At 32.2% G+C, this 15,356-nt stretch overlaps 1 protein-coding gene across 3 annotated transcripts in view; it reads right to left on the reverse strand.

The window, feature by feature from the left end:
* Nucleotides 1-15,356, reverse strand: part of MAN1A1 (mannosidase alpha class 1A member 1) — a 176,559-nt gene that overhangs the window by 97,267 nt on the left and 63,936 nt on the right. For all 3 annotated transcript variants that reach the window (XM_051997641.1, XM_051997639.1, XM_051997640.1), the window contains one exon: nt 5,182-5,262. In XM_051997641.1, coding sequence (XP_051853601.1) covers nt 5,182-5,262 — 81 coding nt within the window. The remainder of the gene's footprint in view (nt 1-5,181; nt 5,263-15,356) is intronic.

A 15,356-nucleotide genomic window follows, 5' to 3' on the forward strand; every position in this document is an offset into this window, starting at 1 on the left:
TTAGGAACTGTTGGGATAAAGTTTTCTTAAATTTAGCAACATTTTTCAGTAATTTCCCATGCAAGTGAAAACACAGAATCCATGTCTATGTGGAGATAAATATAGATCATAAGCCCTGGTTAAGGAATAAGCATGAAATTTGTCATTTTAAATGACTAGAAAGGATAATGATTTTTATATCAATGAAATACAAGGTATTTTAAAATCTACTCCATGTGTTCCTATATCACTTTTCAATTATGATTAGTTACACTTATGAATAATTATGGAACATCAATATGTTGCAGTTTTAGGTCATTAAACATGGAAATTTAATTCCAAATACCACCAGCATTACTGTTTTCAATCATTATTTTTACCAAACTGAACCTTTTTCAATTAAAATACTAAATACTGAGCACATCATGTTCTCTGCACACAAAAATGACAATAATAAATAGAAAAAACTTCTTTCTAAACATTATTAAATAGAATATTTATTTAAAACATATATAAGGATAAATCTAAGCACCAAGAAAATGTAGCAAAAAACCTTAATATAAAATAAAATAAGGAAATATTTAACACCATTAAGAGGTTGTGATCTAAATTATACTCTTCCAAATGACCAATTAGTATACATTTGTCATTTAATATGCCTAAAAAGCTTTAATAAGATTGTTTACCAAAATGACTATGGGAAAAACAAATTAAATGATATCCATTTTCAAGCTTTTATACCTTTTTTCATGCAGAGAATTTCATAAGCACTAGAATACTGCAACATAAATTTGTATACAAATACGATTTTAAAGAATTACAAAATTGGGACAGTTAGGTGGTACAATGGATAGAGCACCAGCCCTGAAGTCAGGAGGCCCTGAGTTCAAATCTGATCTCAGACACTTAATACTTCCTGCCTGTATGACCCTGGGCAAGTCACTTAACCCCAATTATCTCAGCAAAAAAAAAAAAAATAATAATAATAATTACAAAGTCTATCAGTTTTTGTCTTGATTTAACATTATCATAATCTTTTCTTAACATATACCCTAGAGATGACAATGTGACAGACTGACAAAATTTAACAAAGCTGACAAATGACAAAACCTAATAATTGCCACAAAAAAGTTAATAGAAAAGCAATCCATGAAGATTTCTTTAATGGAAATTAAAAAAAAAAAAATTACTGGATGCTCAGAAAGCTATCTTGAAACTTATTTCCTTGTTGCTTAATTGTACTATTAAGTACAAATGTCTCAACTAAACTGGAACAATTAAACTGGAACAAGTAAAACTAAATTAGTGGTAAACAAGTACCAGGTAAGGACTGGGGGCAGGGAAAAGGAGATGTAGCTGGGAAAGGATCATGTTGGCCTTGAATGATGCCTTCACTTATCCTTCAGATAACTGTTTGGCTTCTAATTTTCATAAATTAGATTAATTAAACCCGTTGCAAGCTGGCTTAATACCTTAACTAGATTAATTTGTGACTTTTTGTCAATAAAAGAAGAGTCATAAGAAAATTTTAATATAACCAAATCAATTAACTTCATAATGCTGATAAACTTTGCTTACCATGTAAGTATATAAAGATCATCAGCTATATTAATATACACATAATATAAATAACATGTTTCTCTTATTAACACACACACACACACACAATACCTATATGGAATATATATCTCTTAAAAGAGAAAATGATAAGCAAATAAAGACATTTCCTTTTCAAACTAAAAAGTTGTTGTACAACTATACAACAAAGAAAATTCAGAACTTTCTTTCTCCACAAACATAGAACTTGTAATTCCACACAGAAAGCATTCCTAGTTTAACCTGCTTACTTTTAGATATTTGAGAGTTCTCAATCAAACTATAATAATTGGCTGCATAGCCAATTGTTTTCTTTTCATTGAAGAGCTACTAATTATCTGCACAGGTAAATATAGAATTCTTTCTCCCAATCAGGTTTTGGTGCTACAAATACATATATAATCTAGTTAAAAACTACTGAACATCAGATTTGAGAGAGAGCCCAGAAGTCCTTTTAGATCACTTCATGTCTACAACACCTGACTAGGAGTCATCTAATCTTTGCTGAAACCTCAGAAATCACTATCAGGGTAAAGAAGTCGCTGGTGGTTGATAATGCTAGATTTGGAGTCAGGAAACCTGAGTTAAAATCCAGTCTCATATACTAATATGTTGTGTGACCCATTTAACCTTTTTCAGAAACTCAATTTCCTACTGTAAAATGGAGGTAATCACATCAGCTACTCCAGAGGGTTGTTATGGAGATCAAATAAGACATGTATAGCACTTTGCAAATTGTAAAGCACTGAATAAATGCTCTTATTTTGAATATTAATGATAGTGATATTCATCATAATTTATTATCAGTATCTGTTTAATTTCTGACATGTCTAATTATTGTAAAGATTCTCCTTATATCAAATCAAAATCTGCCTTTTTAGTCCTAGTTTGGTCTTCTAAAGCCACACAGACTCTCTCTCTCTCTCTCCCTCTCTTTCTGTCTGTCTCTGTCTCTCTCTCTGTGTGTTGTATGTATCACAGAATTTCAGATATTTAAGATTAATGATCATGTCCCCTTTTCCCCACTGATCAAGCTTCATTTTTCTGGTCTAATTAAACAAGTATTTCTTTCTTTTTTTCCTTTTTTAAATCATTCTCTGTGACGTGGTTTTGGGTCTCATCATCATTCTGGTTGTCCTCTGGGTATGTGTCATACAGGACTAAACATAGTACTCTATGTGTGGCCTGTGTGTGGCCTGACCAGTTCAGATTACAAGTCAGACAATCATTTCTATATTGTGTACTTTTTAAAAAGAAAAAGTCTAATGTTATAATAGTTGATTTTCTGGTTGTCCTATCAAAAAGTTAACCTATTTTCAGTTTTGAGTCAATTAAAATTTTCAAATTTTTACCACATGAAATTCTAATTATGTTTTTTCTACCTTGTGGTTACCCAGTGATTTCTAAAAGTTGCATGTACAACTCTGTTACTATTAACTGTCATCTTACTGATATAAACATCCAATCTTTTTTCTTTTTTTCTTGTACCAAAATAAAAAGCCTCCAAGCTATGGACAAAGCTATCTCCCTTACCATTATTTCCTTCTACTAGTATCTCCTCTCTCAGTCAGGCCATACAGGCCAATACTATACAATAAAGACTACCTGCTAAGTACTGCAGCTGTTATGGAAAGGAAGCCAGAATCATTGCAAAGCAATTCAAATATTCCTTTCCAAAAGTAATGCACAAGCCAGAGAAAATAGGAAGAAAACACCTTTGTTACTCTTTAAGAAGCAATTTTTCAGTCTCTCAGTTCCTCAATTGCAAAATAGAGATTATAACATCAACTACTCCACAGGATTGTTGTGGGAACATAATAAAATATGTAAAGCACCATATAAAAGCTATTATTATGAATATTAACAACATTAATTCCTATAGATATGAAATTTTTTTAATGGCTTCTTAGGAATACAATTCCTCATGTTAAGCAAAAGAAAAGAAAGCAAAGATCATATAAAAACACAAGGCTCATGGAATGCTTTAAAAGGAGGATGGTGATTTTTATTAAGTACTTTTTTTTTTAACCTAAACTTTCCCCTATAAAGGACAAGCTGACATCCAATTATTATATTTCTTGCTTTTTTGTCCTGTGGAGACAGTTTCGGACTAAAGAAAATGTTTAGTTTTCTATCCTACTTGTCAATGTGACACGGAACTCTCAATTTTTGTAAAAAACTAGACCATTCTAACAATCTTGCCAAAAAAATTTTTATATAAAAACAGTGGAACCCAAGGAACACCTGCTTATGAATTTTGAAGAACATATGAATCTCACTTCTTTAACAAACAAAAAGAATAGGATCACCAAACATAATTTGGTAGGAAAAAAATCATGGCTAGTTGGAGCTCTTTGGGATAATCAAGAAGTGGCTAGATATCTACTTAGATATTAAAAATGCCACTCCAGCAAGAGTTTGATAAAAATTGAGCCACTGTTGCAGACAGTAATATAAAGGACGAGAGTTCTGCTACATATTTGATTTAGCATCTTTATAACTGATCTTGAAATTTTATAGACAATCTAAGTTCTTACAAATAATGTGTATTATATAAGCCCTTGGTTTTTGCTAAGCTAGGATTACATGGTTTATATTATTTGGTCATCATTATAAAGGTAATTCAAAGCTTAAAAAAAAAAAAGTAATGTATTAGTGGAAACTTACATACATTAAAGGCCTCATGGTTAAAAGAAAATTTGCTTTTTTGGGGGGGACTTTTAAGAGAAACAAAATGTAAACTTAGGGAAATGGTTTATTAGGACTCCAGTTTTTTTTTTTTTTTAGCAACAACAATAATCATTATACTAAGAGCACTGAATAAAATAACAATCAACAGAATCTTTCAAAAAGAGGAAAAGGAGATGTTATTTTAGTTTGTAATTTACTAAATGGAGGAATTGTATTTTTCCCAAAGGTTCCATTTTTAGATTCCTTCCAATCAATTCTTTTACTTATCAGAACTTGAGCTTCAGGTCAGAAAGTAGCTCTAAGGCTTAAAGCATTGCCTTCAATACTGACACAAGTTTCTTTGGTCACTAATGGCTGCCTACTAAGGAATGCTTCATTAGGACTAAATATATCAATAAAAATATATCAATCAATAAAGAAGGTGCATCAATTAGATATATCAGATGCAATAAATATAGTACTTGGCCTGGAATCAGAAAGACCTGAATATCTTGTCCATGGGCAAGTCATTTTGCCTTTGTTGTCTAGGCTTTTCTTAACAGTGTACAAATAATGTTGAGAGCTAAATGAGATTACATTTTAAAAAAGCATTTAGCATAGCATCTATAACATAGAAGACACTATATAAATGTTTATTTCCTTCCCTACTATTCCCCCAAATACATATTAGCAATTTGCACTGTTATCCCTTTCTTCCTAAATACCACTCTCTCCCCCAGTTATATTTATCAAACATTTATGAGAAATGAGAGCACCAGATAAGTAATTCCACGCAAATTTCATACACTGTACTTCATATAGAGGAAATGGAATAGGTTACCAAAAATGAAATGAAGAAAAATTGACATTACAATAAAATGCAATGTATACACACACACACACACACACACACACACACTCACTCTTTTATCTTACCTCTTCTCCAGTGAGATAGTATGCTGAGAGAAGTCCACCAACAAAACGTATGTTCACTTCAAAAACTGAAATTTCCGCATTCTAAGGGAAAAAATACATGAGTTTAAACAAAGAAAAATAAATAGCTTTGCTATTTGCTTTGTTCTGACATAATAGCTGCCAAATGATTTTTAATATGGGATAATACAAAAATAATTCATATCTATTGCTGAGGGTGAAAAAATATTCTTAAATGAATCAAAATACAATATTTTTTAAAGCCCCAAATCACAATATTTTTAATATAATCCTTCTTATGAAATATCTATTGATTGTATTTCTAGCAATCTATCTTACGAAATATATATCTATTGATTATATTTCTCTGTTAAGGAAATTTAATTGGGCTAGCAATGTTACTTTCCTTTTTGCATATTTCCCTAAAACTTTTGTTTACTTTTTATTTTAAAAAGTTCTTTTCAAATTCAAAAGCCTAAGACTTTGGCTCCAGGATCAGAATATTCTCTTCATTTCTAATCGACATTTTTTCCAACTATCCTTTATCCATTCAACAGTCTGCTTACATTATTAAGCATGTCTACTAATTCTCCTGTAAGTTCAAACTTTTCATTAAGTTAACTTTTCTTTCTAACTATTAATCTTAATTTACAAACACAGGTTTATTCTCTATTGTTATTAGTCATCTAATCACTTTGCTCATAGTGATAGGCAGGTTCATAATATAAGAAAGCATACTAAGATACTAAGCCTATCAGATAGTTTTTGGTGGTATATATTAAGTTCATTGAGATTAAAAATATGTTCCCAGGAGAAAAAATGGATATAATTTTTAATACATTTATCAAGTAATTACAAAAAGAAAATTAAAAATTTACATATAGAAATCTATCAGGTCAGAGCTTAATTAAAAAAAAAAAGAAATATAAATTGAAGCTCTTTAGTTAACTTTTTAAATTGTGTTTTATCGTCTGTAACAAAGCCCATTTAGAATATGGTCAAGAACGTAATATGTAAAATCAAATTTTCTTAAAGTATATCACTTGGATTAAGAACATATTATATGAATATATGAAAAGCTTTTAATATGTGTGTGAAAGCTTTTAATATCATGAAATTCTATGTAGAAAAAGAAGCTGGAAATGAACCTGTAGTTGTTCTTCTAAATCTATTATTTTAATGAGCATTTTATACTATTTTAGAAAACATTTACCATTCCTATGCATTATGTGAGGGTGCACTATTGAATAACAATGCTTAGAGAACTGCCCAAATGGGTAGCTCATTTTCATATTCTCAGCACAAAGTAGCCCAACACAAAGTAGGTACTCAATACTGAATTTCTGAATATATGCTATGAAAAACAAAATTCTGTATTAAATGGCAAAATTTAAAATTTGATTTGTCTCTACTTTTAAAAATACAAAAGCTGGAACAAAATTTAAATCCAAATAATCATATTGCATATATGGATCATATGCATATATAGATGCAATATTTTCTATATGGAATCCTCTTCCACATTAGGAAAGAAAAAGACTCTCTTGTCTTATAATGAAATTAAAATTTCTCTGATTTCAGGTTAGAGAATGTTTTCTCCTGACTTTACAAATGAAAGAAAAGACAGCTTTGTTTAAAATCACTTGGCTTATATGTCAGTAGCAGATCTTGGAATTGAAACTAAGAGCAATACCAGCTCTTTAAAGTGAACTAGGGTCTATTAAATTAAACAACTACATACAGCTCTGGAAGAGGACACTCCCAATTCCTAGAAGACATTTTTTTTAAACTTCTCTTCCAAACAAGATGCAAGAGAGAGTATCCTAGCTATTATGCTTTTCTCCCTGGGTTCCACCTTGTAAATGAAATAAGTAAAGGTTATGGGAATTGATGAAGTCTATGAAAGACGTTAAATTTATAGAGAAAAATGCCCTTAGAATCCAGATCTATTCAACCTGAGAGATCATGAATAATCTATAATAATATGAAAATATCATCACAGTAAAGTGGGGGGAGAGCTGAATTTGTTATTTATTTCTATCACTTACCTACCTCTAAGATCTTGGGTTTCATTTTAAACTCTATCTCAAGTTTCCTTGTTTAGCAAATGAAAGAGGTGTAAGGGTTAAACAGAATACCTTCTAAGTGACCTGACAACTCTGATCTTATTAGGATCCACCCTCAGCATTTTACAGCTGGAAAAACTGGGACAATTAAAATCATTTGTCTAAGGTCATATACTTACTTAGTAGAATATAATATAGATGTCTCAAATCTGACATAGAGAGAAAGTAAAGTGCTAAATAAACTTGGAGTCCTGAGAGTTAAGCTTATTTCACTATATTGCTCTAAGAACTGTTCTTTCTGGTATTGTTCTAGACTAGTGATTTCCTCACGTTGGGAGATTGCTAGTGTGGAAATTTTCTCCACTGGTTTAGGTTATCAAGTATAATTAAAATTTTAGAGAACTGTCTGAGAAGAGAGTAACTTGCCATGGTTGGCTAGATTATGTATGGGTCAGAGGTAGATCATGAACTTAGGTTTCCTTAAATCCAAGGGCTGGCCCATAATTCACTATGACATTGAATCTCTCAAGAACTAATTAAACTAACTAATTAAAATTGATGGAACCTTATGAATAAAAATAAGATATCAAACAAAACTTAAATATGTGAAATTTCTCACTCAGCATCCAAATTAGCAAAAGAATTAAGTTACTTAATAGAAATTTATAAGTTGAATTCTAGCTAACATAAAATCCTTCAAAATGGAAGCAATGTGTAATTCTTGATATCATAATGAAATATATAGCCTTAGCTTTGTTTTTCATTAAGAATTTTCTTCTCTAAATATTAGTTTTTAGAAATAATGTTTAGTATAGTATGTTATTAACATAATTCATAATCACAAAGTACTTTTACAATCATTCAGAGAAACATTATAAGAGAAGTGCACATCAGTATCAGATGATGAAACAAATCCTGAAAGATAAATAACTCATCCAATGTAACAAGAGTAATCTCAGACTCAGGACTTCTTACTCCAAATTTAGTGATTTTTCTCTTATTCTATGGAATACTAGTAAATATCTAAATGTTTCAAGAAAATGCAATGATTTATCCCAGTGAAATAAATGTAAGTAATTCTGAGATAGTTATGCCAATTCTTTGAAACAATTACATAAACCTCTCTATTTTTAAAAACTGACTTAGTACTAGAAAATCATACGACTTATTTTATCAATATTATGATGCAAATCATAAGCAGAATAATTAGCAGGAAATCATAACCACTTTCCACTCTATATATACTAAAGGAAAGAATACAGGTTTAGAGTCAGGATACTTGGCTTCTGGTTATGCTACCAGTTATATGATCCTGGTCAGTCAGTTAACTTTTTTGATACTCAGATTCCTCATTTGTTAAATTTTAAAAATTCCTTATATTTCTTAACTCACAAGACTACTGTAGAAATAGTAGTTTGTAAGCTCTAAAGTGCAATAAAAATATAAGGTTTAATTATGAATTGCTGATGCTAAAGTAAATAATCACTAGATGATCACTCTTTGGAGATGAGCCTGTCTGTATTAGTTATGAGGTCCAATATCTAATTGGTTGGTTGGGAGGCCTGCAGAGCTTTTTAGTTTAGTAGGATCTGCCATAGCTGGCCCTCCATTAGCATAGCCTTTGAATATCCCTCTGTAGCCCTATGAATCAAAATAATCTTTTATTATCTTTACAAAGCTAAGGTAGTAATCAAAACACTGTGTAACATGTACAGAATTACAATCATGGCCATCAGTTGCTTGGAGAATTTACTAAATTAAAAAATTTTTGACAGGCAATAGCATACACAAGTGATTTTAGGAATGAAACCTTTTTTTCCCCCACACTAACAATTTTATCTAAACATCTATTTTCTGATCAACCATGTAATTTATAGTTATCTTTTACATAAAAATAACTAAATTATATATACTTATGAGTTATGAGGCCTTTAAATAATTATAGAACCTCTATTTCTCCATGTTGCCACAGTGTGCTAAATTAATCTCATGTTTAGTAATTACTTCAAGTCTGTAAAAACAGATTTGTAGTCATGTTTCTTTACTTCACTAAATCTGTGACTTAACTGATATGAGTACTCATTCCATCTACGGATATTGTGATCCATCTATAGTTTTCATATCTTGCATAATTCTTGCCCTTGTTTTCCCCTTGGATAATCCCTAGGGGAATCTAGTCAAGGTATCATAGGCTTATTTCGTTCTGGGGAAAGCAATGTAGCTCTCAGGCTATGTATCTAGTCTCACAATCTCTTCTAATTGTGTGTCCTCATTTCCCTTACACTATACAAATCATTGAGTCAATAAATGCCTGGAACTGTATTAAATACTGAAATGGAAGAAACAAAAACAGACAAATACATACAAAGTCTACACACCAGATAATTAGGAAATAATAACAGAAGGCAAGCATAAGAAAGACTTCCAGTTAAGACAGGTTTTTAGAAGGGAAGCAAGTAGGCAAAAGGAGAGCATCCCAGGGAAGGGGGAACAGTCAAATAAAATGCCCATAGCTAAGACATGGAGTATCCTGTCTTTGGAAAAGTAAGGAAATGGGCATCAACAGATTGTTTAGTATGTGGTGGGGGAGTAAGTTGTAAGAAGACTGGAAAGATAGGAAGAGCCTACAATATGAAGGTCTTTGAATGCAAAGCAGAGGACTTTGTATTCGATTCTAGAAGTGATAGGGAGCCCCTAGAGTTTTTTGAGTAAGGAAATGACATGGCTAGACCTGTGCGTTAGAAAAATCACTTTAGTAACTTAATGGAATGAGGGAGAGACTTGAGGAAGGTAGATGCACTTTGCTTAGGACATAATAAATGCTTGTTGAGTGATTGACTACTTTCAGATGTGCAAAAATATAATGCAAAATTATATACACAAAATAATGCAAAATACATATGCAAAATTATAAGATCAACATAATATAAGTAGCATATTTGCATTTTTTTTAAAAGGATGGATTTGTGCTGGAGAAGAGCTTGTAATTATTAAAAAGCACTGGACAGTCTCCCAAATGCAACCTACCTTGCTTTCTTTTTGCTACTAATAAGTCTGATAGCAGCTTATTTGCTCATCTGTTTCAGATATATAAGTGTATCAACTTGATAGACTGGTCATTCAATTACATATAACCTGGACAATGAGCATCTTTTAGCCATTTGTTTCCTAAATGAGTGGACTGCAAGGCCAGTCTTTTTTTAAGTAACCATAGATTGTTCTGAGATTCCAATACAATACTTCATTTTGTGTTATAGGCCAGAACTCTGAACTTCAAACAAAGGATTCTTACAAGGTACTAAGTCAGTGGAATTGATAGAGACAATAGTTATCTAATTTAGTTCAGTATGATTGATTTAATCCTACAAGGAGATGTTATGGGCCAGAACTTGAAACAAGGTACTAAGTGGAATTGAGGAGACAATAATGGTTAAATCTAGTTTAGCATTGATTTAATAATAAATGGTTTCCTAGTGATTTAATGATTGGTTTGTACTCAGTGTGGGGCATATGAGCTAGGAACTTAAGCCAGGATTCAGTTGGGAAGATTCAGAAGCCAGAGAAGCAGGCAGGAGCTCAAGCTCTCAGAACCAAGGCCAGACTGAAAGACTCTCCAGAAAGCTGCCCAGCCCAAGGAAGGAGATAATAAAGGATCTGGACTATAAGAAAGCTAACTGAGCAGCAGGAAAGGAGACAAGACTTGGAAAGAGACAATAAAGGATTTGGACTTTAATCCCTGGCTGCACTTTGTGGTGATTACTGAATTGAAAGGAAGGCTGCCTCCAGCGACCCCAAGGAAATCTCAACAGAGAATATTACATTTTAGATTTTTGCATACCTTTGGGCCTACAATTATAGGTACTCATCTCCAAATAATATGTAGGTCCAATCTTTAAAATTTTTACCTAATGTTTTCCTCTAACAACCTAAAAGGCTTTGAATAAATAATTTAATGTCACTATTCTAGTTAAATTAAAATGGTGATTAAAACATCTAGATGGCACAGTGATAGAACACTAGACTCTAAATAAAAACTATAGTTCAAATCTTCCCTCAGAAATTTCTCAGATGTGTGATCCTGAGTAAGGTGCTTAATCTTCATCAGTCTCAGTTTCCTTATCTGTAAAGTGGGAGTAATAACAGCATTTTCTTTCAGGGTTGCTATGAATATCAAAAGAAATAGGATTTGCAACATGTTTTGAAAACCTTGAGATGTTTTATAAATGCCATTATTATTATCATTTACATCTAATAAGAATACTAGCATTTTGTATTATAGGAGGAAGGGGTAAAAAGAAAGGAGAAAGAATTAAACAAAAATCATATAAGAGACCTCCCCAAATAATTGTAGGATTTTTTCTTATTAACTAACATGTAGTTAAGAAGTAGACAAAATGGTAATACAGAGGGCTGAATTTGGAGTTAAGATTTGTATTCAAATCTAAGCCCTGGCACTTACTGGCTAGTGATCTTGAATGAAACACTTAAACTTTTGTGCCTCAAGCAATTCCTTAGGTAAGAAGTAGTGGAGAAGTACCTGCCTCTGCACTGATAAAACCATAAACACTTCAAGTGTTGCATGCCTTCTTAATGAATGGGTAGGTTAGGACAGTGCATTCCAGCCTACACTGTACTATAGAAAGTTTAAATTTGGCTTCAGATTCATGGATGAGGATTAAAAGCAAAAGAGAGGAGTGGGGATAAAGGGCTGAGCTAGGAGGCACAGAATACAGGGAGAATGTTTATATACATTTATTGTTTTTAAGAAACAAACAACTTTGATAGGAAAAATTTTGTGAATCATTAAAAAGTATTTCCAGACTAGTCAATGGAAAAATATTATATCCTAATCTTTAATTCATAGAATGCATGGAGAACATGTTTTAGAGCAAGTACTTTGAGGCATTCCTTCTATCTAAACTATATAATAATTGTGCCAAACTAGTATAACAAAAAATAAATCTCAAGGCATCAGGTGAGTTACAGTCTTCGCTTTTAATCTCTTCTTTTCCCTCTTTCAGCAAGTACTTATCCTGTGTTTAGTAGGGGCTTGTTTGGGTTGGTACCATAAATAATTAAGTGGCTAATAAAATAGTCTTCAGTTTAGAATGAGTTTAACTCACAGTTTAATGAATTGGATGTCAGGATATGGTTGTGAAAACATATACAACAGTTATTAAGCATGCACTAACTATTTCCTTCCCTTTCATACTGGAGTAGAATAGTGTACAGTAGTAGGAAAAAAGGTAAATAACAAACAATAATGAATAATAAACAATAAATGCAAAGAAGATACATAGGATAGTAGAAATAACTCAGGACTTAACCTTAGTAGGTTTTAACCTATTTTATTCCTTGCTACTTCTAAGCCTCAGGTAACATTCATTTGTCTCTTTGGGCTTCAGTTTTTTTTTTTTTTTTTTTTTTTGGTAAAACAAGAAGAAGGAAGGGGAATGGGATGTTCTGAGACTTCTTCCACCTTTAAGACCTATACTCCTAGGTATACATTTTCTAAAACAGGATTATCATTACTGCGGGCATTTATAAAGCACTTTAAAGATTTGCATAGTTTCACATCTTATCTCTTTTGAGCACTCAAATGTTCAAAAACCTTAAACAACTTTTTACTGCCTACAAATTAAGCTCCAATCATGATAACTTTTTTCACAACCTGGTTCTAACCTACTTTCCTAATATCATGGGGTATCTGCAAGGATTCCATTCCAATGTTCCTTCTATGTTCCTTTTCCATAGTATTGGTCACAAGAGTTAGGTATGTACACAGCATTTTTTCATCCATCTCTCTCTCTTTTACAGCTACATATCTCAACACATCCATTACTTCTGCTTTGTCACTTTCACATTCTCCTCAACCCGCTGCAATTCTTCCTTTCTCACTACTCTATGGAAATTTGTCTCTCTGGGATCATCTATAATCTTGTTACCAAATCCAAAGTGGTTTTTGAAGTTCTCCCTCTTCCTGACCTCTGTGCTGACCACTGCAAAGAATCATGGGATTCTAGAATAGGAAAAGATGTCAATAGCCACTTAGCCCAAATCATATGCAAAAAAGGAATCTCCACTGTATCAGCTAGGTGGTACCCTCACACACATACTAGCAGGTGGTCCTGGACAAGTCAACTTAACCCTGTTTGCCTTACTTCCCCATCTGTAAAATGAGATGGAGAAGGAATTGGCAAATCACTCCAGTATCTTTGCTAAGAAAACCACAAATGGGATCATGACATGTTGGACATGACTGAAATGACTGAATACCATATTGCCCCTAAATTTTCTTTTCTGAAGCATGAACACATCCAGTTCTTTCTACTGAACATTAGCTATTACTTATCCAAGGCTCTTGATCATCTTAACTGTCTTCCTCTGGAAAATTCCCAGTTTCTCAGGCATTTTTAAACTGTGATTTGCAAAAATGAATATAATACTTTTGGCTGTGTGGTTTGACTAGGACAAAGTACAGAAGAATCATAGCCTTTATTCTGCAGCCTCAAAGCTGAATTCAGTTCTTCAGTTGTCCTAACACACACAAAGAACTTGTCCACTAAAATACTATATAATTATGCTTAAGCCACTAAAAACTTATAAAATTTATTTTTTGAACCCAATTGTAAATCTTGTATTTATCCTTAATAACTTTTCTCTTCATAGATTTAGCATGCACTGAAGCATGGTGTAGCAGATAAAAAAAACTGTCCTTGGAACCAAGAATACCTGGAATCAAGTCCTGCCATACTGGCTGAAAGATCCTGGACAACATCCTTGTGCTTTGGAAAATTCTCTAAAACTGTGATCCTGAGAGAAGATGTCGTCATTGGTAAGAGTGTCCTCCTCAAGAGTTTTCTACACCTATGAAAACAAAGTTCCAGTTCTTATCTCTAACTGTGAAATCTCTAGATTCAACTCCATGCTCAGAACTCTCAAGAACTTTTTGATTCTAGCTCTAAATGTTAAGGAAGTTTTTTTTTTTTTCCCCCTTTCCTGACATTAAGTCTAAATAAGGTAGCTTAATGGGTATTAGATAACATCACTTGGTATCTTTCCCAGCTCTGGATCGTCTGCCTTTATCTAAGCCAGGCATAAAAATATGAAACAACATTGGGATAATTATGGGCTTTTGGTTAAGATATCTAGATTAAAGGTCATATAGGACCCATTCTCCCACTTTATATCATCCTAGCAATGATAAAGATCAGATTGAACAAAAACTAAGAAACCTAAAAAAGAAGTATCAGTAATCATGTTTAACTCAAAATGGCACAAAAAAGACAGCCAGAAATTGTGAAGATTGAAACAAATGGGAAACCAGAAATATACTTAGATGAGTACCAGTAAGAAAGAGATAAGAAATGAATTAAGATCTCTTGAGCAAAACTTAATGAGAATAAAAATACCTCAAGAAGGCCCAGACTCCTGAAAAACTAAAATACACCAAAAAGAAATCAATAATTTCATGAGACATTAGGAAATATTAGAGTAAGATCAAGAGATTAAAAAAACAGAAGAAATTTTAGAATATTCAGAATAAAAAATAAGACACCTGGAAAAAAAAATTGCACAGAGACATCATAAGATCATCAGATGTGTTAGACATGTCTGGTACCTCAGCCCCCTGCATACCATATTTCAAAAAATCATTAAAGAAAACTGCCCAGATTTATTAGAACCCAAGAATAATGTGGATATAAAAAGGAATTAACTAAAAGTTTCTAAAATGAAAACACCTAGAAATGTCACAGCCAAAACACAGAGCTTTCAGATCAAATAAAACCTGGCAAGCAATAAAAGAATAAAAACAGAGTAGAAACTTTGAAATAAAAACATGAGACATGAGAAACATAGAAAAGCAAATGCATTTCAACAACTGGGAAAAGAGAAAATTATTCCTCCAGAACTCTAAAGACTTCATGTTAAAAAAAAAAAATGAATTAAATAAGAAATTGAGGGCAGTTTTTCTTTTTGAGAAGGTAGTCTTGAGAGGTAAGAAGAAGAGAAGGAAAAAGGTAGAGGAAAAATTATGGAAAAGGGAGATTGCTATTCCTTTTACTTGGATTCTATGAGAAGATGATACAAAAATAATTGGAATAGTTGTTC

The sequence above is a fragment of the Antechinus flavipes genome, chromosome 4 (genome assembly GCF_016432865.1).
Source record: "Antechinus flavipes isolate AdamAnt ecotype Samford, QLD, Australia chromosome 4, AdamAnt_v2, whole genome shotgun sequence".
NCBI lineage: Eukaryota > Metazoa > Chordata > Mammalia > Dasyuromorphia > Dasyuridae > Antechinus > Antechinus flavipes.